This window comes from Neurospora hispaniola, assembly GCF_033458365.1.
Source record: "Neurospora hispaniola strain FGSC 10403 chromosome Unknown B0T23scaffold_5, whole genome shotgun sequence".
NCBI lineage: Eukaryota > Fungi > Ascomycota > Sordariomycetes > Sordariales > Sordariaceae > Neurospora > Neurospora hispaniola.
This window is the reverse complement of record NW_026944410.1, coordinates 1,490,591-1,517,169: the sequence shown is the minus strand read 5'-3', so window position 1 is coordinate 1,517,169 and position 26,579 is coordinate 1,490,591. Positions and strand designations below refer to the sequence as shown.

At 54.8% G+C, this 26,579-nt stretch overlaps 7 protein-coding genes across 7 annotated transcripts; 4 read left to right on the top strand and 3 right to left on the bottom strand.

Moving 5' to 3' along the window:
* Positions 1 to 1,193: 1,193 nt before the first annotated feature.
* Positions 1,194 to 3,547, top strand: B0T23DRAFT_163231 (uncharacterized protein). The gene has a single exon (XM_062832763.1). It carries the CDS (start codon positions 1,539 to 1,541, stop codon positions 3,501 to 3,503), a length of 1,965 nt encoding a protein of 654 aa, XP_062691685.1. The 5' UTR covers positions 1,194 to 1,538; the 3' UTR covers positions 3,504 to 3,547.
* Positions 3,548 to 3,910: 363 nt separating this feature from the next.
* Positions 3,911 to 7,419, bottom strand: B0T23DRAFT_163229 (vacuolar protein sorting-associated protein 11). The gene is made up of 4 exons (XM_062832762.1): positions 7,054 to 7,419; positions 6,201 to 6,962; positions 5,581 to 6,150; positions 3,911 to 5,520 (listed from the first exon to the last, which is right to left on the bottom strand). The coding sequence occupies exons 1-4, from the start codon at positions 7,315 to 7,317 to the stop codon at positions 4,066 to 4,068; spliced, it is 3,051 nt and encodes a 1,016-aa protein (XP_062691684.1). The 5' UTR covers positions 7,318 to 7,419; the 3' UTR covers positions 3,911 to 4,065.
* Positions 7,420 to 7,735: 316 nt separating this feature from the next.
* Positions 7,736 to 9,336, bottom strand: B0T23DRAFT_163163 (uncharacterized protein). The gene is made up of 3 exons (XM_062832761.1): positions 8,336 to 9,336; positions 8,164 to 8,271; positions 7,736 to 8,073 (listed from the first exon to the last, which is right to left on the bottom strand). Exons 1-3 carry the CDS (start codon positions 9,239 to 9,241, stop codon positions 7,786 to 7,788), a joined length of 1,302 nt encoding a protein of 433 aa, XP_062691683.1. The 5' UTR covers positions 9,242 to 9,336; the 3' UTR covers positions 7,736 to 7,785.
* Positions 9,337 to 9,607: 271 nt separating this feature from the next.
* Positions 9,608 to 11,707, top strand: B0T23DRAFT_381885 (chorismate synthase/flavin reductase, NADPH-dependent). Its single transcript, XM_062837290.1, has 3 exons — positions 9,608 to 10,086; positions 10,144 to 10,382; positions 10,448 to 11,707. Exons 1-3 carry the CDS (start codon positions 10,052 to 10,054, stop codon positions 11,470 to 11,472), a joined length of 1,299 nt encoding a protein of 432 aa, XP_062691682.1. The 5' UTR covers positions 9,608 to 10,051; the 3' UTR covers positions 11,473 to 11,707.
* A 234-nt stretch (positions 11,708 to 11,941) lies between these two features.
* Positions 11,942 to 13,572, top strand: B0T23DRAFT_359915 (uncharacterized protein). Its single transcript, XM_062836242.1, has 2 exons — positions 11,942 to 12,395; positions 12,478 to 13,572. The coding sequence occupies exons 1-2, from the start codon at positions 12,063 to 12,065 to the stop codon at positions 13,342 to 13,344; spliced, it is 1,200 nt and encodes a 399-aa protein (XP_062691681.1). The 5' UTR covers positions 11,942 to 12,062; the 3' UTR covers positions 13,345 to 13,572.
* A 48-nt stretch (positions 13,573 to 13,620) lies between these two features.
* B0T23DRAFT_163151 (Deoxyhypusine synthase) lies at positions 13,621 to 15,031 on the bottom strand. Its single transcript, XM_062832760.1, has 2 exons — positions 14,651 to 15,031; positions 13,621 to 14,535 (listed from the first exon to the last, which is right to left on the bottom strand). The coding sequence occupies exons 1-2, from the start codon at positions 14,858 to 14,860 to the stop codon at positions 13,684 to 13,686; spliced, it is 1,062 nt and encodes a 353-aa protein (XP_062691680.1). The 5' UTR covers positions 14,861 to 15,031; the 3' UTR covers positions 13,621 to 13,683.
* Positions 15,032 to 17,706: 2,675 nt separating this feature from the next.
* B0T23DRAFT_381880 (uncharacterized protein) lies at positions 17,707 to 26,483 on the top strand. Its single transcript, XM_062837289.1, has 3 exons — positions 17,707 to 18,208; positions 18,664 to 23,239; positions 23,298 to 26,483. Coding segments are annotated over exons 1-3 (7,494 nt in total). The 5' UTR covers positions 17,707 to 18,206; the 3' UTR covers positions 26,214 to 26,483.
* The last annotated feature ends 96 nt before the right edge of the window (positions 26,484 to 26,579 follow it).

Here is a 26,579-nt window from a genome sequence, read left to right as displayed (position 1 = left end):
AAACTCGCCTACCATATTTACTGCTCAGTCTGCTACATACCATAGTAGCGTACTCAAGGGAATACACGAAGAGGTATCCGTCATTTACTACTCGAATGCTCCCTCTTGTTGTTTCTCCAGAGGTCACGACGGAATTGACGGTTCGAGCGGTGACCACGGTCACAGCAAAAGCAACCGGAAGTCGTGGAGTTTCTGTGGTTTCAAGTTCAAGGAGGGGGACGGGAGCTGTGTCTCCATGACAAGTCATCGGGCACGCAACAAGGAAACTGGGAAAGAGTGGAAGAGCTGGAAGTTACGGTCTGGAGAGTGCTACTGTAATCATTTCATTACGCATTGGCTCCCGCACCTCCCGTCGAGACTGGAGGCTCCGAGACCCGAGTCCCTTTTCCCCGGAAATCACGGTTCCCGTCTTTTTGGAGCAAGTATCCAATCTTACCGTGGAAAGTGGGGAAAGCTTGTCAGAGGTGGAAATGTACGGTAACGCTTTCGGTTCCATCTTTGAGCGCGAACTTTTCGAAGCTTTGCGGCATCGAACTGATGGAACTGCGCTAGACATGGTCTGGTCGGTATCCTGGGTTATGGGTTTGGGTTCAATATCTACACTACTGTACTTGGCACTGACCGCCTCGTGACTTGCCGTATCATGTGACTTTTGCAAAAGTCATTTATCAAATCCATTTTGTCAAAGAAGAGACAAGCGAACCGAGTCTAGATCTCGTCTCGATCTCGTCTCGAGTGGTTTGTCGAAATGAGACTTTAAGGTCCGTTGGTTTCGATTGTGTAATTCACCACAAAATCCTGCATCGTCAGCTGCCACCTTCAACTTCTTCTTCATTATTGAGCCAGTTGCAGCATTGACTGCACGTCACAGTGTTAAATCCCCCAACTCTCATTGGCTGGCCGTGACTGGTTCGCTGCAGTGCAGTGCTGTTGTCCAAGCTCTGCGCTGGCTTCAGATCCTTGGCATTTCCCACCCACGGCACCTGCAGCAGTTCGTCGCCCAGAGCTCAGGTCCTGTGGCCAGAGATCCAACCTGGGTGGACAGCTGCCGTGACACTGTCTGTCGGTCCAAATCTTCCCGAGCTGAAAGTTCAAGTTCTTTGAACAGCCCCAGGGCGACCATGGAATTGTTAGTAGTGTGCTCCACTGCAGCCGCAGCTGCCGCCTGCCTGCCTGCCACGCATAAACTAGACTACTAAACTCACCACCCACTCACCATCCCGCAACGACATCCGCAGCAGCCAATGCCTCACCCCGGATTCAAGACTGACGGGACCTGGATCGGATTTGCTTGGCGTTACTACACTACATCACCACGTCTATCGTCTAATGCCGTGTACCTTGACGACTCTCCCGTCTCTCGTCGATACCAGTAAGGCGTAGTACACGAGCACGCTGTGACATATCGCGTTAATACATCCTTGTCAAGGAACATTTTGCGAGGCTGGTCCATCTTTATAACATCAGAAGATTGGGAACCGGGCATTGAGCGTGGACTTCAGATATTCAACGGGCGGTTAGGGAGAGGACTAGCCAACATGGCCCCGATTGAGATTCCCCGGGGACAGGCCTCGTACAAAAAAAGAGAGGGCATCATCACATTAACCCAAGACAAGACAGCCCTGATATGGAGCCCCTTGCCGGGCACTGGCCCACCCGTCATCTCACTTTCCGTATCCAACATCACAAACCTCCAACAGACCCCCAAGACGAATCCCAAGGTCGTCTTGAGAGTCGTCGAGAAACCCAAAGCGCCCGGAGCCGATCCGGCTGCCTATCCCTTCCAGTTCACACATGCCACCGAGGCCAGGAATGAGGCCGATGCCATCAAGGATCTTCTCTCTCAGATCATTGCTGAGCTTCGTGGCGATGACCCTTCTTTACCCAAGCCGGCAAAGTCTGGCCCCAACGGCGCCGGCGCCTCTGCCGCCATGGCCATGGCCAGTGCCGTGAACTCGAAGCATTTGCCGTTTCGCTGGTTCGAAGACGACATGCTAAAGGCCGATGTAGAACTTCAGCAGTCTCTCATGAAGAAGGATAAGGCCTTGGCCCATATATATAACGACGCAAAGCTGTCCAAGCCAGATTCATTATCAGATGCCTCCTTCAACAGCCAGTTCTGGGCCACCCGCATCAGCCTGCTACGTGCCTATGCCATCGAGCTGAACCAGAAGAAGGGCTCATATAACGTCTTATCAACCATCAAGCCCCGGACCGAGAACGGCGAGCTCAAGTTGAACATCAACCATGAGCAGGTCCAGCTCATCTTCCAACAACACCCACTGGTCAAGCGCATCTACAACGAAAACGTCCCCAAGCTCACAGAGTCCGAGTTCTGGTCCCGCTTCTTTCTCAGCCGTCTATCCAAGAAGCTCCGCGGCGAGCGCATCACCGACAATGACAACACCGACCCCTTATTCGACAAGTATCTCGAAGCCGACAACACCATGGCCGTCCCAGCCAAAATCACCGCCACGAGTGTGCCCCCCATCATCAACATCGAAGGCAACGAAGAAAACCAAGGTGGCTTTAGGGGTGGTAACCTCAAAGACGTCGAGATGCGTCCGCGCGCCAACATCCCCATCATCAAAACGCTCAACTCGCTCTCCGAGAAAATCATGGCCAACGTCGCCCCCACAGACGTCGACCCCTCTGCCGCCTCCTACTCCAAAGACGGCATCGCCGACGCCCTGTCCAAACAACTTGCCCTGCAAGACCTCCGTGGCGACGCCGAGGCCCAGCTGATCCGGCTCTCCGTCAAGGACACCTCCACCTTCTTCACGGGCAACCAGCCCTCGCTCACCGACCAAGAAGCCGCCGACGCGCGCCTCTACGCCACCCAAGTCCCCTCGGACGTGCTCTTCGAAGTGCAAGCGGACATGGACACTCTCGACTCTGACGGGCGCGGCGGCATCGATCTCCACCGGTCCATCGGGGTCGATCCCGACTCTGACGACGAGGGTAATAGTCTGGACTCTAAAAGCGGACCCAAGCCCCAACACGTCGGCTCCCGCGCTGCGCTACGGTTCGCCCAGAACCAGATCCTCGAGAGCATGAAGTCCGCTCGGTCGCACCTCACCACCCACGGCTCGCACACCAATGCGTCCGAAGAACGACCCATGTCGTTGCCGACGGACATTGCCCACCGCGCTACGCTAACCTGCGCTACAACCGCCGAATTTCTCAAGCAGTTCTGGACGGTGTTTAACTCCAGCGACAACAGCCCAGAAAAGCAACAAGAACTGGCATACCTGGCCGACTCGCTCGTACGCTCGAAACAGAGGATCGAGGCGCTGGCTGAGGAAGCGGAGAAGAGGAGACAGGAGATCATGGAGAAGCGGAAAAGGGAGATTAGAGAGTATTATCAAAAGACAGGCCGCAAGGCGAAGTGGGTTCCCGTTGGAGGGGGCAGGGATGCGGTGTGGGCGGTTTTTGAGGGTGTGGTAGGCGGGTTGGAGAGGGCTGTGGCGGTTTGGGAAATGGTTAAAGGTGGGAGGGTCTGAAGATTTGTGAAAGGAAGTGGCAGAGGTGGTTGTCAGGGGGTGGGTGTTGTGGTGTGTGAAAACGGGAGGAAGATGGGTAGGATGACTTTCAAGAGAGGAGAAGTGATAGAGGGGGATGATATTTGGTAGCGTTGCCATGAACGAGAAAAGCTTCGAGTATATATAGAGGACAGAAATGGTCCACAAGACAGTAGGCTGGGATAATTTGGGTTAGGAGAAGGAGAAACAGACTGACTATAGCCATACTAAGCATTGTGGCTAAAGACCAATGACGAAAAGCATTGAGGAATTATTCAAGAAGGCAAACTGGTTCTGGACTGATGCGTGATGTTTGAAACCAGACTTTGACACTTCCCAAAACGAAGATTCAGGTGTTCTCATATTACATCATGTACATAAAGTTGGAAGGAAAAGGGGAATCTCGTGAACCATACAGATGACTTAATTCATTGAACCTCACCAAAAACTCCTTTATGCTCTGCACTACGTATATTTGCTCAACAAAGCCATTCGTCATAAACTTGTTCATAACATCAATCCTCTCTCTTCGTCACCCACTCATTCACTCAACATTCGGCACACTCATCACCCCCCTCCCAAACCACTGCGCAACCGTCTTAAACCGATCCTCGCTCCTCTCCAAATCATCCCTAAACAACTCATGCCGTTCTGCGTTCTCCTCCTGACTCTTCTTCAACGCCCTAATCGTCGCATTATCTTTGGCACACAATGGACACTCACCTCCCTCTGCTGCCTCTCCTGCCTCTCTACCACCACCACCTCCCCTAACGTCAACATTGACCCCCGCCACCCCCCTCAAACACCTCCCATGGAAACTATGTCTACACAAAAAGTGCACAACCGGCAACTCCCTCTCCAGTCCACCTCCACAAACGCCGCACCTCGTCGCCTGAAACACCTGCGGCTTGGTCTCCAGCTCCTCCAGCTCCTGCCTTCTCTGCTCCGTCTCCTTCCTAAAAGCCTCCACATCCCTCCGATTCTCCCTAATTTCCTTCCTCTCCCTCTCGATCCGCCCCTGCAAATACGGCTTCAACATGCCCATCGTCGCTACGCCGTGCTTGCTTAGCGTCTGGACGACTTGGAGGGGAGCCATGAGGCCGTCGCGGTCGATTTTTTCCAAGATGGCAGAGAGCTCGGCCTCGCCGGCTTCGGAGAGAATGGTAGGGGAACTGGTAAGATAGGAGAGGGCGAGCGGGTAGAGCTGGGGCTCCGAAGGACCGTATTTGTGGAGGGCGCGGATGGCGCCTTTGGTGTCCCGCGCCGAGGTGTAGGAGCGGAAGATGTCAAAGAGGAGGTTGGATTGTTCTTGCATTAGGACGGTGCCGGTGCGGAAGGAGGCGAGGTGCGAGAGGAGGAGGACGTTGGAGTTTTCTATTTTGGGGAGGGCGCCGGGGGTTGTGGGCGGTGGTACTACTGCTGTTGTTGTGGAGTCTTTGGGAGGGGAGGAGATGATGAGGGACTTGGCTTTGGATTCCCATTCTTCTCGGTGCTGATCGTTACCTGGCTTCTCGTTGGCCTTGTGGAGGTACATCTCGAAGAGGGTGGTGTGGATATCGATCTTGTCGGCTTCTGACAAGGAGTTGGTGCCCTCTTTGAGGAGGGCTTCCAGGAAGATGATGAACTCGTCTGGATGGTCGATGAAGGAAGAGAAGGCCGTTCGAGGCCGGGGAGGTGTGTAAGTGGGTGTTACCAGCCCTTGTGGCTTGACCACCTCGGCATCACCGACGGTTGGCTTGGTTGCCGTCTGGCTGTTTGACCCTACAGCCAATGGGTTCATGTACGGTAGTGGCAAGAGATTGCTGAGGTTTTGGACGGCGTTTGCAGCTCCGGTTACAAAGCCTCCCCCGTTGTTCGTGACAGGAGCGTCGGGAGACACGGCAGGAGGATCTATCCTTGGTTTGTACTTGCTGGTATAATAATCAACGAAGAGACGAGTTGCGTCCATCGAGCAATGTTCAATAAGCACGCGGGCGTACTTCATAAGACAAGCGTAGGCCTACTCCCGTTAGCTCTCACTTCACCATAACTCCTGCGATGCTGTGTCAGGTAGACTTACTGTGTCGGGATCCAAATGCCAGATAAAGTCGAGCGCATCGTCAAAAGCCTTGGAATCCTCAATAAGGATGTCAACAACAAGCTCGTTCTCACCGTGCTTCTTGGCAAGATATGCAGCTTGGTCGTAGTATCCTCCTTGCCTGCACATGGAGATGGCTGTGTCAAGATCGAACTTGAGGTCTCCGGGAGACTTGATGAATTTCTCCAGCTTGTCCACGTCCTTGAGCTTGGCATAGCAGTTCAACAACAGGGTGGTATGATCCGATGTCGCTTTGCCACGCTCATGAAGCTCCTCGAGATACTCAATAAGGTTATGTATCCTCTGCGTGTCCAGGAACTTTCTGATAACCTGAGATGGTTCTGTAGTATCGATCGCCTTGATATACTGGGTCATAGCCTCGTCGTAGTTCCCTTTCTGATAAAGGTAGTCGCCATATTTTCGGAAGATAATACATTGCTGATGTGCGTCCATGCCGGATTTCTGAGCCAGCTCAACGGCAAGGGTATAGAGATTTCGTTGGTAGAGCATGTCGAGTCTTTGCTGTAGTGATTTCTGGTGATAGCGGAATATCTTGGATACGTTAGTCTAGGAACGATTACAGGAATATCTGAGCAACCTACCTGGCCTTCCTGTGTAATGGTGAACAAGTCACCCCATATCTGAACAATGTGCTTGACATCCGAAAGAACAGACTCGCTGTGAGCAATGATCCTCAGATCCGGATGTATGAGCGTGAACGTGAAGATGCTATCGGCCGTAGCTCCCCAGAACCGTCGTCGCATGGTGTCCGACTCCCCAGTATTGGTGGGCGGAGAGACAAGAGCGATATAGTCCTGGTACACCGAGACCAACTTCTTGGGCGCTTCGTATGCGATTGGTGGCCCTCTTCCGTCTAGTGTGTAGTAGTATATTGCATCGTCCCGGCCGACGACGATGTCCCCGGTCTCCTTGTCAACTGACATGCACCCAACACCACAGCCCTGGTCTTCGACCGTCCTGGGTGGCTGGCCATGGCCCTTGCCTGAAATCGCCAGCTTCAGGATCCTCGACGTAGTAGCGATGAACAAGGTCGTAATGTTGGCATCAACGCGCAGCTCGACGCCCGTGATTGGCTCATCCGACTCGTAGATTATGCGCTGCTTCGTGCCCAGATCGTGGATCAAGTCGCCTCGGATGACAGTGACGGCGCCGTTCGCAAAGCCAACAGCCAGCTGGGAGAGGTCTTCGGTCGCGGTAAAGGCGGATATCGGGAACGGCTTCTTGCCATTGTTGATAGCAACGGTGCTGAGGCAAGTCGGGATGCCCGTCTTCTTGGCCGGTTTATCGAGAGCCCAGACTTTGAGTAGAGGTTGGTTGATGGCGTCGCTGGTGCTTGGTTCCTCCTAGTCACAACAACAGCAACAACATATGTCAGCCTGGCATGCTTCCCCTCCAAGACAACCAAGCAGCGCGTGTAAGTCGCAACAAACGTACAGCAACGGTGACTAGCAGACTAGTGCCCTCGACCTGGCGCATATGGGTAATGGGCCCCGTCTCATACGCCTTGAAGGTCCGGACGATCTTCCAGCTGCGCCCAACAATGTGGACGTGGCCATCGTAGGTGCCGAGGAAGAGGCTATCCGAGCCGGAGCAGACGCTGGAGATGGCATTGCTCTCGAAGAGGGCGCGTGTTTCGTCGTCGGCGATCTTGATCTTGGTAGCATCGAAGAAGTCAAACGACCTCCACGTCAACGCCATGGTCGCATTTTCATTCGGTAGAATTGTTTGTTGAGGTTGTCGCAAGGAACGGTGGTTGGATGAGGGCAGTGGGGGAAGCTGTTAGAGGAGCCTCAAAGGTACCTAATCGGGTTGGTTACAGCGTGGGTCAGTGACGACTTGTCTGCAAGGGTCCGTTGGGAGCTTCGGTCGGTTGGGATCTCATATAAAACCCTAACCCTTAAATCGGGACTCTCATATGCCCCTTGACGATGACGACTTACAAGTAGGAGGGACTACGAGACCACAAGATGAGCCGTATGCCATGTGATATGTGCATGTCTATTGTACAAATCTCCAGCTGTATACGTCCTGATCCTTCTCCTACTGACAACGACATTCCACTATAGCTACCTCTCGGGATACGGTGAGTTTCTCTCCAGTCGAGTAGCAGTCGCTTGTACAATCATACCATCTCCGTCGTCACCCTCCTTGACATCACTGCAAGGGTTATCGAAAGTGGTTCCCGGGAAACACCTTGTTCAGCCACTGAGAGATGCTGTTCAGGGAAGAATCAGACACCTTGAATGCCTGCCCGGCGGTAGCCGACTTGAGAACTGTCGCCCAGTCCTTGATCTCGTACAGTTTAACTGCACTGCCATCTTCTGAACCCTTGGCCAAGGTCTGGCTAATCATTCCATCGTATATGTCCCCGTCCATAGCAGAGCCTTCGTACTTGAGACCAGAAACATTGGCGGTCTGAAATTCACCATGACGGAGGGTAAACTGAATATTGAACTGAGGCCGAGTTAGCGCTTCGGTATACAACAGAGAGCACATCTAACTTGGTGAGAGTAGGCTGCGAAGGGGATTAGGAAATAAACTTACGTCTGACTGTACCTCAAAGTTCAGAGGTGGGCGTTCCCTTGGGTCATCTTCGGTTGGGCGAGAAGAGAAGGTGAACTGGGGTGTTTGGCCGTATATCCACGGAATAGACTATCGAGTATGAGTACAAGTCACCGACAATGTGAGATGGATTATTAGAGCATCTTATGCTTACCGTTAACTCGTCCATACCCTTGCGGATATTGTCCATGTCTTTCACGTCCTCCTCCCCAATACCTTTTACTATTACATCTTCACCACACTGCTCTTCGTACATGGCGAGGAACTCATCCACAACGCCCTTCGTGAAGTCCTCCGTGTCGACATCAACATTCCGAATTGGCGATCTCACACTCTCCACACCCCTGGCCTTGATGTACGGCTCACCAGGACTTCTCAGGAATTTGCCAATGTTCTTCAACCGTGGGGAGTTGAGAAGACATGTCCCATGGTGAAGTGATCTCAGCCTGGTAAGCTTGTAGGCGGACCCAGAGACCTTGAAGATGTCCTGTCCGTTGCCCCTTCCGTCACCGGCAATAACGATGTCGTGACGCTCGTTAACCTTGGCGGTGGTAACCCCTAGATCCTTGAGCGCCCGGACAACCATCTCGGCATGCCTGTCTCGGTCGAAGACAGCGGGTGGGCAGATGACGCTCCAGTTCACATTGCCATGGTCATGAAAGACGGTACCACCACCGGAGCGGCGACGAACGAGCTTGATGTCCTCTGCTTCTTGCAGGGCAGGCAAGTTGACTTCAAGCCATGGATTTTGGTTGCGTCCAATGACAACGCAAGGATCGTTGATGTAGAGAAAGAGGACGTAAGAGTCTGGATGTGAGTGTTGAAGGAGGTGATGCTCGATAGAGAGGTTCAGGTATGGGTCCTTGGAAGTGGACTGATAAACCTGGACCTTTTTGTCCAACAGATCCTGGCTGATGGTTGTGCTATAAGACCGGCGGGGTTTGGTGAGAAGACCGAAGCCATGACTGGACAAGATAGTCGTGGTAGTGCTGATGAAGGCCGGACCCTTTGTCAAGCAACGGATGCCACCGGTTGTGTTGCGCAAAAGCACGGCGGCCATCTTGGAGTGTCTTGATGTCTACTGACTGGCGTCAGTCTCACTCATCCCACTCCGTGAGAGCCGGCCTCGGGTTGTTGAAGACAGAAAGAGGTTGCCATACTGACAAGACGACGAGACTAGAGGTAGACGGTTCTGACGAGAAGTGATCAAGGCATCCCGGGATGGTCTTTGATCCACTGTACATAAATCGATGTCAAACAGCAAGACGGGTTCCAGCGGCGTTGTTGACGTCCCCCCTGTAGACCGGCTTCAGCTTCAGTTTCATCAGCTTTTGCCTTACCCAACCCTTGCCAACCCTGGCAGTTCCGGACGGAACACCAAAAACCCTCCGTGTCGGCGACCGAAGATATGTGCCAGGTGCTGTGGTCCGTGCTCAGATCTGAATTCAGTGCAGGCAGGGGACCTCGCGGGAGGGCCGATGACGGCGTACGAGGGGCATCTCTTTTTCTTTTTGGTCGATTCCGTTTCATCGCCTGATTCAAACTTCTGGAAAAAGACTTAACCTTTGACTCTTTAGATCTGCAATGTTATTTTGTATTTCTAAGGCTTACCATATTGAATACATCATCAATCACCAACATCTAGGTAGCGTGTGCGTAGATTACATAGTTTACACGACTGGCCGGAACTTCCATTTTTTATTTTATTTTCTGTGACGGCGATTTACAAAGATCCCTGTCTGAGTCACCACATCAGGCCCGCCACCGTCACGCCTTCTTCCATTGTAGCTAACAACTTGAAGGCAATTAATTCCATTGAACTTCCTCCTCCCTCCGCATCCTCTCCGAGCCATATCAAACCACCGTAACCATGTCTACCTTTGGCCACTATTTCCGTGTCACGACGTATGTCTACAAACAAACCGCAATGCCAATTGGCATCCAACGTTAACAATCCAACAGCTATGGCGAGTCGCACTGCAAGTCGGTCGGCTGCATTGTCGATGGCGTCCCTCCCGGCATGGAGCTCACCGAGGACGATATCCAGCCTCAGATGACCCGCAGACGTCCCGGACAGAGCGCCATCACCACCCCGAGAAACGAGAAGGACAGAGTCATCATCCAGTCCGGCACTGAGTTCGGCGTCACTCTTGGAACGCCAATTGGCATGCTGGTCATGAACGAGGACCAGCGCCCCAAGGGTGGGTTCCAGCTGTTACATCACAAGCCTCTTTGTTCTGCTTGCCGCTGACGCTGTTCTGTCCAGACTACGGTAACAAGACTATGGACATCTACCCCCGCCCTTCCCACGCCGACTGGACCTACCTCGAGAAATATGGCGTCAAGGCCTCCTCGGGTGGCGGCCGCTCCTCCGCCCGTGAGACCATCGGCCGTGTCGCTGCTGGTGCCATCGCCGAGAAGTATCTCAAGCTCGCCTACGGTGTCGAGATTGTCGCCTTCGTCTCCTCGGTCGGTTCCGAGCACCTCTTCCCTCCCACGGCCGAACACCCCAGCCCGAGCACCAACCCCGAGTTTCTCAAGCTCGTCAACTCCATCACCCGCGAGACCGTCGACAGCTTCCTGCCCGTCCGTTGCCCCGATGCCGAGGCCAACAAGCGCATGGAGGATTTGATCACCAAGTTCAGGGACAACCACGACAGTATCGGCGGCACCGTCACCTGCGTCATTCGCAACGTCCCCAGCGGCTTGGGCGAGCCTGCTTTTGACAAGCTTGAGGCCATGCTGGCGCACGCCATGCTCAGCATTCCTGCGACCAAGGGCTTCGAGGTCGGTTCCGGTTTCGGAGGCTGCGAGGTTCCCGGCTCGATTCACAACGACCCCTTCGTCTCTGCCGAGAACACCGAGATCCCCCCTAGCGTGGCCGCCAGCGGCGCTGCTCGCAATGGCATCCCCCGCCCCAAGCTGACCACCAAGACCAACTTCTCTGGTGGTATCCAGGGTGGTATCAGCAACGGTGCGCCCATCTACTTCAGAGTCGGCTTCAAGCCTGCTGCCACCATCGGCCAGGAGCAGACTACTGCCACGTACGATGGTACTTCGGAGGGTGTTCTCGCCGCCAAGGGTAGACACGACCCCAGCGTGGTGCCTCGTGCCGTGCCTATTGTCGAGGCCATGGCGGCTTTGGTGATCATGGATGCTGTTTTGGCGCAGCAGGCCAGGCACACTGCCAAGAGCTTGCTTCCTCCCCTCAAGCAGACCATCAACTCCGGAAAGGACACCGTAGGAAACGGTGTTTCTGAAAACGTTCAGGAGTCGGACCTTACGCAATAGGCGGATTTACGATTGTAGGAAAGGGAAAATGTGATTAATGTTAAAAGTTGTTTAAAGGGATTTGTCTTTTTGTGATACCGGTAGCTAGACTCTGTTGGGCGTGTTTCTTGTTTCTTTGTACATGATTGAAGGTCTAGAATAAAAATGCGTTCTTGTTCATCGATACACCCATCTCAACCCCCACTATTGAACTCGGTTTAATCTGGATAGACAACTGCCATTCTAGACCCTTTTCCATCCAGTCGTTACATGCGATGGAGATGCCGTTGTCGCGGGGCGGCCCGGCAAACGATTTCCCCTGCAGTATACCACCGGCAACGCCAAGTCACATGAGATGGCGCCGTAACGATGCGCTAACTGATGAGCTGATGCGGGGAAAGCAGGGGGGATCCAATGGAATCCCGAAGCTATGCGACGTCACTTGGCGATTGGAGCGTTCGTGTTCCGTCAACTTCGACAGGAAGCTCTGGCGGACTCCCTTCCCATCCATCCATCCATCCATCCATCCCAATTCCCTTTTATGTCTGTACATAGTTATTAGTCCTTGGTCCTTATCATTCTAGTCTCTCCTCCCAATTGATCTTGTTTGAATGGTTGCAAAGATGTCGAGATTCGGTTCCCTTCAAGCCATCCCCCGACAACTGCTTCGGACCTCGGTCCACCTTCGTGCTGGCCTTCAAGGTGCCCGGACCACCATCCGCAGAAGCTATGCGACTGCCAACGACCAACGCCCATCCCAACCGACTCAGCCTACATTCGATAACCGCGTGAAGATTGTGGAAGTTGGCCCTCGTGATGGATTGCAGAATGAAAAGAAGTCGATACCGCTGGCGACCAAGATCGAGTTGATCGAGAGGCTAGCAAAGACGGGACTCCAAACCATCGAGGCCGGTGCTTTTATCTCGCCCAAGTGGGTGCCACAGGTCAGTCCAGATTGTTTACTTCCCCTTTCTTCCCACCATGTCATACCCCCCTTACTCTACTAACACTCATGCCACCGAACAGATGGCCAACTCTGACGAGATCCTCGAACACCTCCTCAAGACCCCTCCTCACTCCCCCGTCCCTCTAACCTTCTCCTTCCTGGCCCCCAACACCAAAGGTCTCGAGTCCGCCCTCTCTATCCTCGGTAAATACCCCGATGCCTACGAGACGGAAGCCACCCGCTCCGGCAAATCTGCCCAAGAAGGCGGTAAGCCGGCCCTTGAAATCGCCGTCTTTGCCGCCGCCACCGAGTCCTTCTCGCAAAAGAACCTCAACTGCTCCATCGACGCTTCTTTGCGACAGTTCAAGGAAGTGATCCAGCAAGCCAAGCAAGCCCACCTGCGCGTGCGCGCTTACATCTCGGTCGTTTTGGGCTGCCCCTTTGAAGGCTACGATGTTGACCCCCACCGCGTAGCCACCATCGCCACCGACTTGTTGGAAATGGGCGCCGACGAGATTTCTCTGGGAGACACCACAGGCATGGGCACCGCTCCGCGCACCAAGGAGTTGCTGAACTGCCTGTCTTTGGCGGGAATCCGCAACGAGGACCTGGCGATGCATTTCCACGATACCTACGCGCAGGCGCTGGTCAATACGGCGGTGGCGCTGGAGCACGGGATCCGGACGTTTGATAGCAGTGTGGGCGGGCTGGGTGGGTGTCCGTATAGTCCCGGGGCGACGGGGAACGTGGCGACGGAGAATGTGGTGTATTTTATGGAGAGCTTGGGCATGGATACGGGCGTGGATCTGGATCGGGTGGCGGATATTGGGGATTGGATCACGAGAGAGATTGGGAAGCCCAATGATAGCGTGGTGGGTAAGGCGGTGTTGGGTGCGAGGAAGAGGGAGAAGAAGGAGGGTGGCGATGCTGAAGCTCCCCAGACGTGAAACAGGCACACTGATGTTATGATGTATATATGGGTTATGAAATTGTATGTACTGTATTCATAGTATTCAATGGACACGGAGTTGGTTGGTCTGAACGTCGAGGTGCGCAAGTTTGCTCAGGGGACTTATGTGGACGAGGAAACAAGGACTCAAGAAGTGGTTGACATCGACCCCAGCCACCAAGAGCACATATACAGATAGCCGGCAGACTGCGCATGAGAACGTATGAAAAAAAAAAAAAAAAAAAAAAAAAAAAAACACTGACTTGAGTGTTGAACTCCCTACGCTTTTAAGGTTCCCGTGACTTCATCCCAACCGCCTTACATCATCCTTCCCAGACTACAGCCCATCCTCCTTCGCAAAAGTATTTGCTACAATAAACGGAAACGCCGCCGTAGCCTCCATATATACCTTGACCGCATCGGCCCCGACCTTGATCTTGCCCCAACTAACCGCCTCATCCGGTCTCGCGCCCGCATCGGATCCATCAAACTCCTGCGCCGTATTGATATACACGGCGCTCTCGGCCCCGTTCCTCATCAGACACGCGTTCGCAATGTGATGCTTGACAATGCCTCCTCCCAAAATGATCATGCCCGCCCTCTTGGCCCGCACCGCGATGGTGTTGATCTTGCGAATATCCTCCACGATGTCAATCCGCAGCTGCTTGGGGCTGGCCTTGAACGTATGGAAATACAGCATGTCGCCTAGACTGCCGTCGGTGAGGGCCGGGCAGAACACGGGGATATCGTTCTTCCAAGCCCAGTAATAGACGGAGCGCTCATCATTAATCTCCTTGCCCAGCCGATGGATTACCTTACTCGGCGTCCAGTTGATCTCGTTTTCGGTGCCCCTGGAGGCTTCCTGCTCCTCCAGCATCTTGTCCAGAATCGGCACGACCCAGTCCTCAAAGGCGCAGTAATTGGAGTTGGGCACAACCAGGTTGCCGATGCGGTTGAGGCCCTTGGAGCGCAGGTCGGCGCCCGGCGCGGAGAAGGAGGACATGTACGTGTCTCCCAAGCACTTGATGAAGTCCTCTTCGATGCCGCCGGCTGTGGTCACAATGGCAGACACGTGCTTGTGTTGGACCAGGTAGCGCAGAGTGCCGCGCAGGCCGGAGGAAATCAGGTTGGAGGTGTAGCCGAGGAAGATGGTGGTCTTTTCGGAGGTGGTGGGATCGCGGTAGGCGCGCTGTAACGGGGAAGTGAGTGAGTGAGGGTTAGTCGTATTTCCTCGTAACTGTACTACGGGTTGTTTGTGAAAGAGAAAAAAAAACAAAAAAAAAAAAAAAAAAAAACTCTGTTACCATCTCGTTGATAATCCTCACGGCTTCACACATGGACGAGGCTTGAAAACCCATGTGCTTCATCCCTTGCAAAAGGTCGTCGACGGTGATGGGCCGGCCCTTGAACTTGTTGAAGTCAAGCTCCTCAACCTTCTGAGAGCCCTCGGGCATCTCGATGGATTTGACGAGGACTGCATCGGCGACGGAACTTGGAATCTGGTTGTCCGCCATTTTTGCTGTATGTGATGTGTGTTGTGGTGAGGATGAGTCGGGAAGATGAGGGTAATGAGATATGTGTGCATGTAAGTGAGGTAGGTAGTGTGGTTCGATTGTTTTACTTTTTGTCCCAGGTCACTAAAACTCCAAAAGTTTCCAAAACGGGATGCTGGGTCGAGATCGGTAGTAGTGGAGCACCTAGCTAGGTACAGTAAGTAGGTAGTGTACATAGATGGCCCCGGTAAAGCTGGCCGTTTCAGATACATACAGAATTGCTGGTAGAAGATACAAGAACACTTTCAATTCTCATTGTTTCCTTGCGTCCCGCAAACGAGCAATTCTTTGACACGATCATTGTTATTTGCCAATGCTGTCAAGAGTTTTTAGGCGTTGAAAGTACCTAGGTAATCTCAGCGCCCTTGGATTTGCCTCTCGAATTTTTGACGTGGTATTGCTCACAAAGTAGTGCTTTAAAGTTACTTGTACGTACCTTGCTTCTGCAGCTCCCTCACGCTCACAAAATGCTCCAAACCCCATGCGGGACTTTGTTACAATGCTTCTTACATGGAACATTTGCAAGCTTTCCCCTCAATGCGCTGCCTGTGCATATGTGGTGCGTTCTGCCGTGATCTGGAAAGACACCGCAAGAGAGTGCGAGAAGTTGAACCAAATGTCACATGTTGGGCCCTGAGTGCTGATTGGGCGCAAGTATCTGCAGCGGCGGTACCAACGGCGGGGCGAACTTTTGAGTGCCGGTTGTGTACATACGCTACAAGGAAGATGAAATGTCGGTCCTCGTTCGCGAGCTGTCAAGAATCGATCCATTCTTGGTTTTGTCCTTCAGTCCCTTCAACGGCCAGTCTATTATATATCGTGGTCTTTATCTTTTCAACCATGATAAAATCCGGGCTCGTCCGGCTCGTAGTGTAGACGGCCAAGTGGAGACGATGATTTGGTCCCTGGATGTCGACCTCGAAAATGATGAACGCAGCGAGTTCAGTTCTGGCCGGGGGGGGTCACAGACCATGCCTAGTTTGGACGGATTTCAATGTGGAGATGATTCAACGCCTCTTTTTTCGAAGAAGCTCGGACCATCAAAAAAAAAAAAAGCCAAACGGAAATGGCTCATGCGCGGTTCGCGGATGGCGGGAAGACTAGACCAAGAACCAAAAAAGAATCATGTCTTGGCAAGTTAACTTTCAAGAATGCCAATTTTTTTTCGTCGTTTCGTGCGTGTCTTCCACAGCCTGGGGCCGCCAATCAGAGGCTGAGACATGGAGATCCGCAATTGTGCATTTTGCATTTTTGGTCAACTGGCTGCACGAGCCCACGGGCTGCACATCTTGAGACTGCAGTCATGCTGGGCGAATCGGGTTAGCGCGGTTCGCAACCGCCCCATGCTCCTCGGGCTTCAATTGGGCTTAGTAGCGACTCAAGCTCGGGGGCGCCACCGGCCACCCAACTCATCGACAATTCACGGGTACGTACCGGTACGTATCGTTCGCTTCGGTCGGTCTGTGATGAACGTGTGAGGTGGCAGTGAGCGACATCCATTTGACGGGGAATGAACATGAAGCATGAGGACGGATGGATGGGGGACCGGGAACGGTGTATTACTGGACTTGGCGGCCGCAGGGCATTTTGGGCACCGATTGAATGCCAAAGATGCAAGCAAAGGGGGGAAACCTGGAATACTCTGGTACATATGTACAAGTATGTAGTGTACCAGAAAACTGAAGAGTTTCTTGGCCGCACGGACCCCTTTCAAGATTCGTGGTGCACGGCAGCGTTGAAAGAACGACGGAACAGAACCTAACGAAACGGGAACGAATTTGAGATCCACCCGTTTCCCTTCTCCATCCAATCTTTAATCGCCCACTTCGTAGGTCCTTCAATCCAGCTCTTTCCTGGGCTGTGCCAATGCCAGCCGTTGACCGTCCTCCATCAAAAGTCACAAGAGCGGTGTACCTAGGTACTTTTACTCCTGCCTTACCGTATCGTCGAACCCCAGTACGGTTGTACGTACAAGTACATGTCAAGAACCCCGGATTCCCATTTTCCAGGGCCATCGAGAATCTAGGCTGGTATCCGATAGTTCCTTACAGTACCTTACCACGTTACCGTAACCTTGCAGCCTCGCTCTCCAGGGCTCCACCAGTGTAACACCCCCTCCGTCTCCGCCGGAGTGTCCGCTAGTAGTTCGCCGGCCGACGGGGACTCGAACAAGACAAGTTGAGGAAACCGCGAAAGAAGCAAGCCAGGAAGAAGCACGGACAGCGAGCCGAGAACTGGACAAGTTGCGAGACCAACAGGACGGCACTCCCCCAGGCTAGGCTATCTTAAGGTACAAGCAGGCTACCCGACCGCAGCAGAGACGGGAGCCCTACAGAGGACAGGCCTTCCATAATCATTACCTGCCTACTTTTTGAGGATTTCCGATCTCTCGGCCGACATCGTTCCATTGAGCTTCTTTCTTACCGACAGGCGACACGAATCCACCAAGCACAAGCGCGGGACGTGCATGGCCCTTTTTTTTTTTTTTTTGTCTGGTTGGTTTTTTGGACTTTGCAACTTTCAGAGACCAGGGACGGACAGACAAGACAACTGAAGTTCAAGACGGACAATAGAAACAGGAACACGTACGACTGGGTGACACGCGTTTGCCGTTTCCTTGAGGTACATGCCTGCTTTCCATCCCCTGGTATTCTAGAGGTAGTTCCAGCACTCAGCCTCAGCCGCACTTTGAGTTACTTTCCACATCCAATTCATTCATTCCTTCCACTTTCAACGTCTGCCCGTTTCCGACCGACGGCATTCGCCTGGAGCCCTGGACCGACGACAACGACCTAACCCACACCACCCACCCACCCACCCACGAGCCACCTACCAGCAAGAGGTAACTGCCCGAGTGCCCTGCAGGTGGAACTTTCCAACCTCTAAACATCCCATCTATCTTCAACAACAACCAACGGCAAGCTCATCCCATCTTTCGTCGACCAGCGCCACCCCGTGTTCCCCACGTCACATCACTTTTAGGCCCGTGACCTCGCTCCGTGTCGGCAACTCGAAGCTGCCAGGGCGGAGTAGCATCCGTTCTGTGGGATTCAGCCATCCATTCCCACCACCACTGCACCGACCTCACGGACAACAACAACAATACTATCATCACAACACCTCACCGACAACATCACACATCCTAGTGTCACTCACGAAGACGTCGACAACAACAACAACAACAACAACAAAAGCAGCACTATAAAGGAGATATTTTAGTACATACCATCGACAGCATTGTGTGGGCCCCCGGATGCTGCGCTGAGCCGTCTAATCCATACTCAAAGGGCGCAGGCCCTCATTGCAAATGTATGTGTCTTCATTATTATACTACCAGTAGCATCCATACGCCCGCAGCCAAAAAAAAGCACGCGTTCTTCCTACGTAACGCACCAGCCCGACCGTTCTGCTGCGTCCGCAGCTACCTTGGCCAACAAACGCTCTTCCTAAAAAGCCGAAGAGGCGGCTTCAAACGCCAATTCGTCGTGCCCAGTAATCGCCGCGCCAATGCCCTATTTCCATCATCACCACCACCACCACCACCACCACCAAGACAACCATCATCGCCATGACCATGTCCCACACCCTCGCCATCTAGCCACAACCTCCCCCTCTTACCCTCCACTGCCGCCTGCTCCTCCTCCTCCTCCTCCTTCACTTCCTCTTCCTCACCATCACCGTGGCCAACACAACCGCACCCCCTCCTACCACCACAGCCAGCACTACCCTCCTCCCCCATCTGCTCACCACTATGATTCCTACAGGTCAAGGTACAACGGCAGTAGATACGACGGCGATCGCCGCTCCCGCTCGCCCCGGGACCGCTCGCCTCCACCCCCTTACAGAGACCGGGGAGACCAGGGCGACCGCGGCCCGCTTAACTCGCAGCACTTCGACGGTGACCGCCGACGCCAGTCCCAGGCCGACCCGCGCGGTGGCTTCCAGGGACGAGATTCCTTTGCCGGTCGAGAACCACCCCGCGGCCCCAAGGCCCTCCTCCTGGATCCCCCGAGTGGACCACGCGGTGGTGGCTTTGCTGGAGAGTTCCGTGGTGGGAGAGGTAGAGGCGGCGGGCGAGGTGGCCGAGCATGGCGGGACGACAGCAGAGACCGAGGACGAGACCGTGAACCGCCCGACTTCCGAGACCGCCCTCCTTTCAGAGACGACCGAAGCCGCGAACGCGACCGAGATTGGCACCCCAATCGAGACCGGGATGCCTTTGTTCCGAGGGGTCGAAGGCTCTCCCCCCAAGGAAGGCCCAGATCTCCACCCGGCCGTGATATGGGACGGGATATGGGCCGTGACATAGGGCGGGACTTTAGAGATCCTCGAGACATGCCGCTGAATGTCGACGCCGAGCGCGCAAGGAGGGGTTCCAGGGATGCCGGACCTTTATCGGCAGGCTCATCATCCTCGGATCCTCCTTTTGCACCCATCCCAGATCGCGGCATACAAGATCGCGGCATGCTAGATCGCGGTATACCAGATCGTGGCGGATTCCGCGGCGGATACAACTCACGTGGCGGAAACCGCGGCGGCAGAGGAAGAGGCGGCGACTGGGATAGAGGCGGCCGTGGAAGAGGCATGTTTTACGATGACCACAGGGACCACCGTAACTGGCAGCCTCGCAGCCGTTCTCAGGAGGGTCGTTGGGGGCCCCAAAGGGATCTCATGGACGACCGGGACCGCAGAGAACCACCTGCTCGATACATGGACACGGTCAGGGACATGCGTGATGATCGGGACCCCAGGGAAAGAGATAATCGTGAACCGCCACCCCGACAAAAACTGGACCGCGTGTCGCACGAGCCAATCCCCACGACAACCAAGGATGTTTCACCGCCCCCGCTTGCCCCGTCTGCTCCCGCTTTTGGATCAGTTCCTAGCCGTCAGCCTTCATCGGCTGAGATCCAGTCCGTCACGGGCAAGGCACCACCAACCGGCCCCAGGGCTCTTATCACCGAAGAAAGGCAAGACCGACCTCCAGCCACTGGCCTCCCTGCCGCCAATATCGAGAGGGGTCCTCCAACCGGCCCTTCCAAGCCGCTTTTGCCTGAAGGAAGCCCTCCCATTCCGGTCGGCCCGAGAGCACAGCGGTCCAGCAAGCAATGGATCAACCCAACTCTCGGCAAGAAGATCCCCGAATCGCCAAAATCTGCCAGGTCTCAGAGCTTTGTGTCTCAGTCGCAACACGGCAGACCGTTTGGCGGACATCGGCCAGAATCTTCACATTCTGACCACCATGGCGAGACAGAGAGAAGGCCTCGTAGTCCCGATGCCAAATCTGAATCGCACCTTGTGGCGGCAGACGGACAGTCCCGTAGCTCGCTGCTTACAGGAGCAAATGATACGCCAATTAGGCCCGAGAGGGGCACGCAATCTGCAAGGGCCTCAGTGGACAGAGATACCAGAGCATCTCTTGATAACAGAGATATGAGGACAGACTCTTTCGGAGGAGCCCATCGATCCTTCAGAGAGCTGGATGTTGAACGTCGCGATGAAAGGCCCGCAAACATAGCACCAATGCGACAGCGAGAGGACGCGGACAAGAGCAGGATTCCTGAGTCTAGGGTACCGGTCAAGCGGAAGCGTAGTGTTCTCGCGATACCCTCAACTACTCGGCTCCAGCTGCCCACCCAACAAACCTCACTTCCTGGCACGGAGTCGGATGATGACGAAGACATGGATGATTATTTCGATGCTGAAATCACAAAGCAGGAAACCGAGCTCAAGAAACTCAAGGATAGCACAGCGGGTGTCCCCATGCAGATTGTCAGGCAGTATGCATGCACTGTTCATGATGCCATGGTCAAGGTGGTCAGTAATAATGTTTCTCTTGTAGACATGATTGGTGGCCTCCCGGAAGGATACTCGTTCCCTAGGCCAGTACCGAAAGCCCACACACAAAATGAGCCGTCACCACAACCGAAGCCTCAGCAAGAGTTACAGTCTAACGCGAAGCCGAAACGTCCACCCGTGCAAGAGGCCGTACCTGCCGTTGCTCAGGAGCAGCCCACCGAACAGGTAGAGAAACCGGTGCAGAAACCGGTACAGAAGCCAGCACAGAAATTGGATGAAGTTGAGCCGCCCCGCGTCTCGGAGCCTGAGCCTGAGGTTGCGCCCAAACCCGAGCCTGAGCCAAAGCCGGTTTCTGAACCCAAAAAGGAAAAGGCACCAGAGTTGCTGCCGGAGAAGCTGCCAGAACCGGAGCAAATCCCACAGCCTCAACCGCAACCTCAACCTCAACCGCAGGCACAAGCGCAAGCACAGCCACCACGGCTACTGACAGAAGCAGAACCAAAGTCCGTGACGGAGCCGGAACGTGAGCGGGAAGTGGAACAGGAAGCGGAAACCCAGGAGCAGGCTCCCACGGAACGGCAGCTTTTAGCAATCCCGACCGTCGAGGAGAATGAGGAGACGTCGTTCCACCGCCCTGAGCCTCAGCCTAAGATGGAGGAAATGGACACTGGTGGATCAGGACTGCCTCCTTTGCCCACTGTCGAAGAGCACAAGGTGGTTGACCAAGATGTCGATATGGTTGATGTCGATGACGAAGGACGGGATGCCCTACAGCCCCCCTGTAAACCCGTGCCCTTGCGCGATGTGAGCGGTGATGGAGAGAGTGTTTCGCGATTCCCTCGGCCATTTAACCAGCCCACTTCTGACGGTGCCAGCTCATCACGCATGGATGAGGACAGCGAGGAGAGGACCGAGGACGATGCCAGCGTTAGTGGCAGCGTTGAGAACGTCAGAGAACTATCCACTACGCCACCCACTGATGAACTGCCAGTATTCAATGTTAAGCCGTGGCATCAAAGCAGCAAGGTTCGCAAGCTCTCGGAACAAAGTCCCGGATTTGGAGCGTTCTTTATGGGCAACATCCGGGACATGGCCGAGGAGACGGCGAAGGAACAACAGGAAGCAAAGCAGGTATACCGCACGAACTACGATGCCTACCTTCGGTTCACTCTTTCAGATGACCCTACCGCTGTCAAGAGCAGAAATCAATTCTCGCAGTCGGACAAGGATAAGGCCTCAGGAGGTAAGGGTCACTCGGGCTCCGATAATCACGGTAAGGAGGGAGGAAGGAGGACAACTAGTCGTTTTTCAACTGAACTCGACGTGGAGTATGCGATCCAAGAGTCAATTCGAGAAGCACAAGAGAAGAAAGAGCGAGAGGAAAGAGCTCAGCGGGAAAAGTATCGGACTGATAAGGAGGCCGTGATTCCCGAGATGATTTGGACAGACGAGGAAAAGGATCACCAACTCTTTGTCGATACATCGGGCTTGCTGCCCTTGGAAAAGCTTGTAGAGACCTGGCAGGCGGTTCCATACCATGTCAACTTCACTGCGGAAGAAGCGGAGAAGTTCGAAAAGGCGTACCTCGAGTATCCCAAGCAATGGGGCAAGATCGCCCACGAACTTCCGAACCGCGACTTCCACTCTGTCATTCAGTATTACTATGCGAAGAAGAGGGAGTTGAATCTGAAGGAGAGGCTTAAGAAGCAGCCGCGCAGGCGGAAGAAGGGACGCGGAAAGCAAAAGTACAACGCCTTGGTCTCAGAACTGGGGAATCCAGAGAATGAGACGACGGAGGATAATCAGGAGAACGGGGAGAACAGCAACGGTCGCCGTCAGCAGCCGCGCCGTGCTGCTGCTCCTTCCTGGGGCCACGAAGCCACGCCTAATGCTGACTCGGACGGCGCTACGCCTTCTGCCACTCCCGGACGCAGGAGAGCAGGTACGACAACGGAACCAAAGAACGACAGCGGTGCTGAGAAACCCGAAGGGGTCAAGAAAGGTGGCCGCAGAGCTCGCCAACCCAAGGCAGACAAAGAGCCAAAGGTGCCGAAGCCTGCTCAAGCTATCGCGCCGACACCTCCAGCGGCTTCAGGTAAGGGGACGAATGCCAGGTCTCGGTCGAACTCCACAAGAGTACAAAACCCCGAATGGATGCCCCCCAAGACCCCGGCGGAACTGGGCGCCCGTGTTCAGAACCCCATGTTCGACGTACCCCCTGGAAGCATGCAACCACCACTGGCGCCTGCTCAACAAACGCCTCTTGCCAGTCCCGAAAGAGCACCGCCTACACTGGCCTCAACAACCATTTCCGAGGTAATGGCTCCCCCGTCTCTGCGTCCAGAGCCTCCTGCGCCGCCGGCATCTCTACCTACTTTTGAAATTGGACAGCCATCCGGGCCTGAGCGCATTCGCACTCCACAGCAAGCATCCAGTTACTGGAGTGTCTCGGAATCGAACGACTTCCCCAGTCTTTTGCGCTCCTTTGGCACCGACTGGAGTGCGATCGCTAACCACATGGGAACCAAAACTCAAGTCATGGTAAGTATAGTATATCCTGTTGCCTGACTGGGTGTAAAACTGACTAAGTCGTGTTCAGGTGAGGAATTACTATTTGAGGCAAAAGAAAGAGGGCAAGCAGGAATGGGAACAGATTGCTACCGAGGCCGATCTCAAGAAACAGAGAGGAGAGAGGCGACCTCCTCCACCTACTCCTTCTGCAGGGCCAAGGAAGCGGTACGATGTTCCGTCCTCGTCAGGACACCGGCCGTTGGCTGCCGCGGAAGCCGAGGAGCCTCAACCGGCCAAATCAGAAGCAGCGCCGCCGGCCAACCAGCCTTTTAGCCGTTTCCAGGTGACCCCGATCCAAGCGTCACCCGTGTTACATACCCTTGTGCAACGGTCGCCCACGGTGATGCCGGCACCTCTGCCTCCAGCGCCAGTGGCAGCATCGGCAAGCGCGGCACCTTCGCCGCAGACACCGAGTCGACCCGGACCCGCAGTCTCACAGACCATGTCTCCGGTGCCTCGTCCACTCCGCCAGCCGACCGCCACCTTCGTATTCACAGAGAGAGAAGGCGAGCCGATCCCGGTATCGCAACCTCCGGCTCAGACACAGCATCAGCCGGTCCGCATCTCCCAAAAGACAGCTCCTGTTCCCTCTTCCTCCATGCCGTCGGCAAGCGAGGCTATGCCCCGTTCTGCAGGATGGATTCCTGAAGCCAATCGCCCAATGCCCCTGCTGTCCCAGCAACAGGAGTTGCGCGAAGTTCGCGAAATCCGAGAAGGTCGGGAACGACAGATCAGAATGGAACCGCTCCAGCCAAGAGAGCAGCCGCGACCGATGGAGCGCCCGGCCATGCGCTTCAAGCAGGAGCCAGAGCAGCCATTGCACCATGGAGATCCATTCCAGAATTTCATGCCCCCGCAGCGCTCCATGCAGCCTAGGGCGGAGGCGGCGCCCATGGGACGGCAGGATCCCCCGAGAAGCATGGCACCCTCCGCCCCGCAATCCTACACACCGCCTATCCAAGCTCAACCTGTCCGCAACCTGCTCAGCGAGTCTGTGCCCCCCCAGCGCACACCTCCGCAGCTTAGCCCGGCGATGGAGAGACCGCCGGTACCGAGCACGCAGCGCCCTATGCCGACCTCGATGCAGGAGCAATACTCTGCGAACACGTCCGCTGCTCAACCTGTGCCTCCGTCTCAAGCTCCGCCCGCGATTCCGCCCGAGCCAAAGAAAGTCAGCAGCATCTTCTCCATACTCAACGATGACAATCCGCCTGCGCCTGCACCAGCCCCCAAGCGGGTCAACGACGTTGCAGCCATGCCTGGAGCCGCATCAACGTCAACTCCGCCGCCCCAGCAGATGTCTGCTCGTCCTCCCCAGCCGCCGCCGACCACTGCTGTATCGGCGTCGCAGCGCAGGGACACCGAAGCCTTAGGGTATTCGTACACGCGCAACCCCCCTTCGGCCGCTCAGGCTGCTATGCCATCACTGAAGCCTTATCATACTCAGTCGCCACAACCCCCGCATATGAATGTCGCCAGGTCGAGTATGGGCTCAGGCATGGAACCGCAAGTCTCAGCAGCCGGCGACAACAGGGAATTTTACTCACGACATCAGTATCAACCACAGCATCAGCCGGGCGCGTCAAACTCTCCCGTACCTCATCAGGTGCATCACTACTCTCAGTCAGCGCAACATCCTCAGCAGCATTTACAGCAGCCCCAAATGGCATATCCAAGTCAACAGCAATATCAACCCTATGCCACTTCACAGGCTCTTGCTGCTTCACCTACGCCGCAATATGCAGCCCATCCGTCATCGATTTCGGGTCGACGCGAAGCTCAGTCGGCACGGGAAGAATGGTCATCGACCCAACAGGGGCAGGCCGCTGTTTCAAGTCTGCAGCAGCGACAGCAGCAGCAGCAGCAGCAGCAGCAACAACAACAACAGCAGCAGCAGCAACAACAACAGCAACAACAGCAACAACAAGGCTGGCCGCCGTCGCATCCAACACCATCCAAGTCTAGCCAGGCTTCTGTGCCGTCTCAAACAGCTTGGGCCGCACAACACGGTCCCAACGTTCAGGCTAAACCCCCACAGATGGGCAGTGCAATGTCTCAACAGCAACACTCGTGGCAGGCTACGCCCACTCAACAGCCTCATGCCCTTGGCCTGAGAGAACCTGCTCCACGTGGCCAGGCAGTATTCTCGGCCCATGAAGCGCAAAGCCCCACAGGCAGTGTAGTGTCGCACCAACATCATCGCTCGCTTGATGGCAGGAGCCAATTCCCACCAATGCCTGATCCTCGGGATCGCCAAAACCTACGGAGAGGTGAGCCTGTTCCGCCGCAGGGCCAGCCGTACGTTAGATACGTCAATACCCCTGGTCCCGGGCATGGTGGGCCTGGCGGACCCCCCGGACAAGTTCCTGGCCGAGGAGAAGCCCCTGCAGATCTTAGGATGCAGCAGATGTCCCAGGCCAGAAGCTATACACCGGGACCCGTCGGTGCCGGATTTGATGGTATGGGTCCGCCACCCTCCTCCTCGCTAGGTTACCCCGAGCAAATTAGGGATGCTCAGATACGTGACGCGCAGTTACGGGAGATGGGCTCTAGAGATCTAAGTCGCGATCATCGAGTTATGGGTAGGGATCCGCGAGAACTCGGTCGGGATCCTCGAGAGGTAGCCGCTCAGCAGCGGGAGCAGCATGCGGCACAGTTCCAAGCTCAACAGCAACATGGTGTCCCCGCAAATGCCGCCCACCCACAGCACATTCAGGTCCAGGGCCATCCTCAGCAGCATCAGATTGCCCAGCACCAGCAGCACGTTCAGCAGCAACAGATGCAGCACGACATGCGCAATGCAGTTCAGGCATCTCATCAACAGTATGCTCCGCAACACCACCAAGGCGGCATGATGGCTAGACAACTACGGCCACAGCACCAGTATGACCAACAGGGGCATGGTCCTGGACCGGGTCAGGGAGATCCCAGAAGAGCTGGCTAGTTATCTGCGGCAGGATCTCAAAGAGGTTAGGCTTTCGAGACAGGACCCGGCTAGTAGAGCTTACGGCTGTTCGGACTGGGGTGAATATTATCTATCCATCTATCTATCGCTTGAAAGAGTTTCAACGGTAGATCGCTTTGTCGTAGGTGCCAGACCACCTATATGCGTGTTATGAGATGTTTGTGATGTGGTAAGTTGTCCTGTTCCTCAGAGTGGCCTCCTCCGTCGCTTACGAGATGATGTCACAGATTATGTCATTCCTCTCAGCTAGTGTAATGGGAGCCGACACGATTGCTCTTGCGACTCTGCGAAAGGGCAACACTGATGGCATTCTACTTCCAACGAGAGGCACGGACAAGATGGGAC

Bases quoted from the DNA above. Each gene is read 5' to 3' on its own strand.
- B0T23DRAFT_163163 (XM_062832761.1), bottom strand. From the start codon at position 9,241: ATGGCCGCCGTGCTTTTGCGCAACACAACCGGTGGCATCCGTTGCTTG. The intron at 8,272-8,335 runs GTAAGCATAAGA...CATACTCGATAG, and splicing joins AGGGTATGGACGAGTTAACG to TCTATTCCGTGGATATACGG. The intron at 8,074-8,163 runs GTAAGTTTATTT...ACTCGGCCTCAG, and splicing joins ACTTTGAGGTACAGTCAGAC to TTCAATATTCAGTTTACCCT.
- B0T23DRAFT_381880 (XM_062837289.1), top strand. The intron at 23,240-23,297 runs GTAAGTATAGTA...AGTCGTGTTCAG, and splicing joins GAACCAAAACTCAAGTCATG to GTGAGGAATTACTATTTGAG.
- B0T23DRAFT_163151 (XM_062832760.1), bottom strand. From the start codon at position 14,860: ATGGCGGACAACCAGATTCCAAGTTCCGTCGCCGATGCAGTCCTCGTC. The intron at 14,536-14,650 runs GTAACAGAGTTT...TCCCCGTTACAG, and splicing joins TGAGGATTATCAACGAGATG to CGCGCCTACCGCGATCCCAC.
- B0T23DRAFT_359915 (XM_062836242.1), top strand. From the start codon at position 12,063: ATGGTTGCAAAGATGTCGAGATTCGGTTCCCTTCAAGCCATCCCCCGA. The intron at 12,396-12,477 runs GTCAGTCCAGAT...GCCACCGAACAG, and splicing joins CGCCCAAGTGGGTGCCACAG to ATGGCCAACTCTGACGAGAT.
- B0T23DRAFT_163229 (XM_062832762.1), bottom strand. From the start codon at position 7,317: ATGGCGTTGACGTGGAGGTCGTTTGACTTCTTCGATGCTACCAAGATC. The intron at 6,151-6,200 runs GTAGGTTGCTCA...AACGTATCCAAG, and splicing joins CCATTACACAGGAAGGCCAG to ATATTCCGCTATCACCAGAA. The intron at 5,521-5,580 runs GTAAGTCTACCT...TAACGGGAGTAG, and splicing joins GGCATTTGGATCCCGACACA to GCCTACGCTTGTCTTATGAA.
- B0T23DRAFT_163231 (XM_062832763.1), top strand. From the start codon at position 1,539: ATGGCCCCGATTGAGATTCCCCGGGGACAGGCCTCGTACAAAAAAAGA.
- B0T23DRAFT_381885 (XM_062837290.1), top strand. From the start codon at position 10,052: ATGTCTACCTTTGGCCACTATTTCCGTGTCACGAC. The intron at 10,087-10,143 runs GTATGTCTACAA...ACAATCCAACAG, and splicing joins CACTATTTCCGTGTCACGAC to CTATGGCGAGTCGCACTGCA. The intron at 10,383-10,447 runs GTGGGTTCCAGC...TGTTCTGTCCAG, and splicing joins CGAGGACCAGCGCCCCAAGG to ACTACGGTAACAAGACTATG.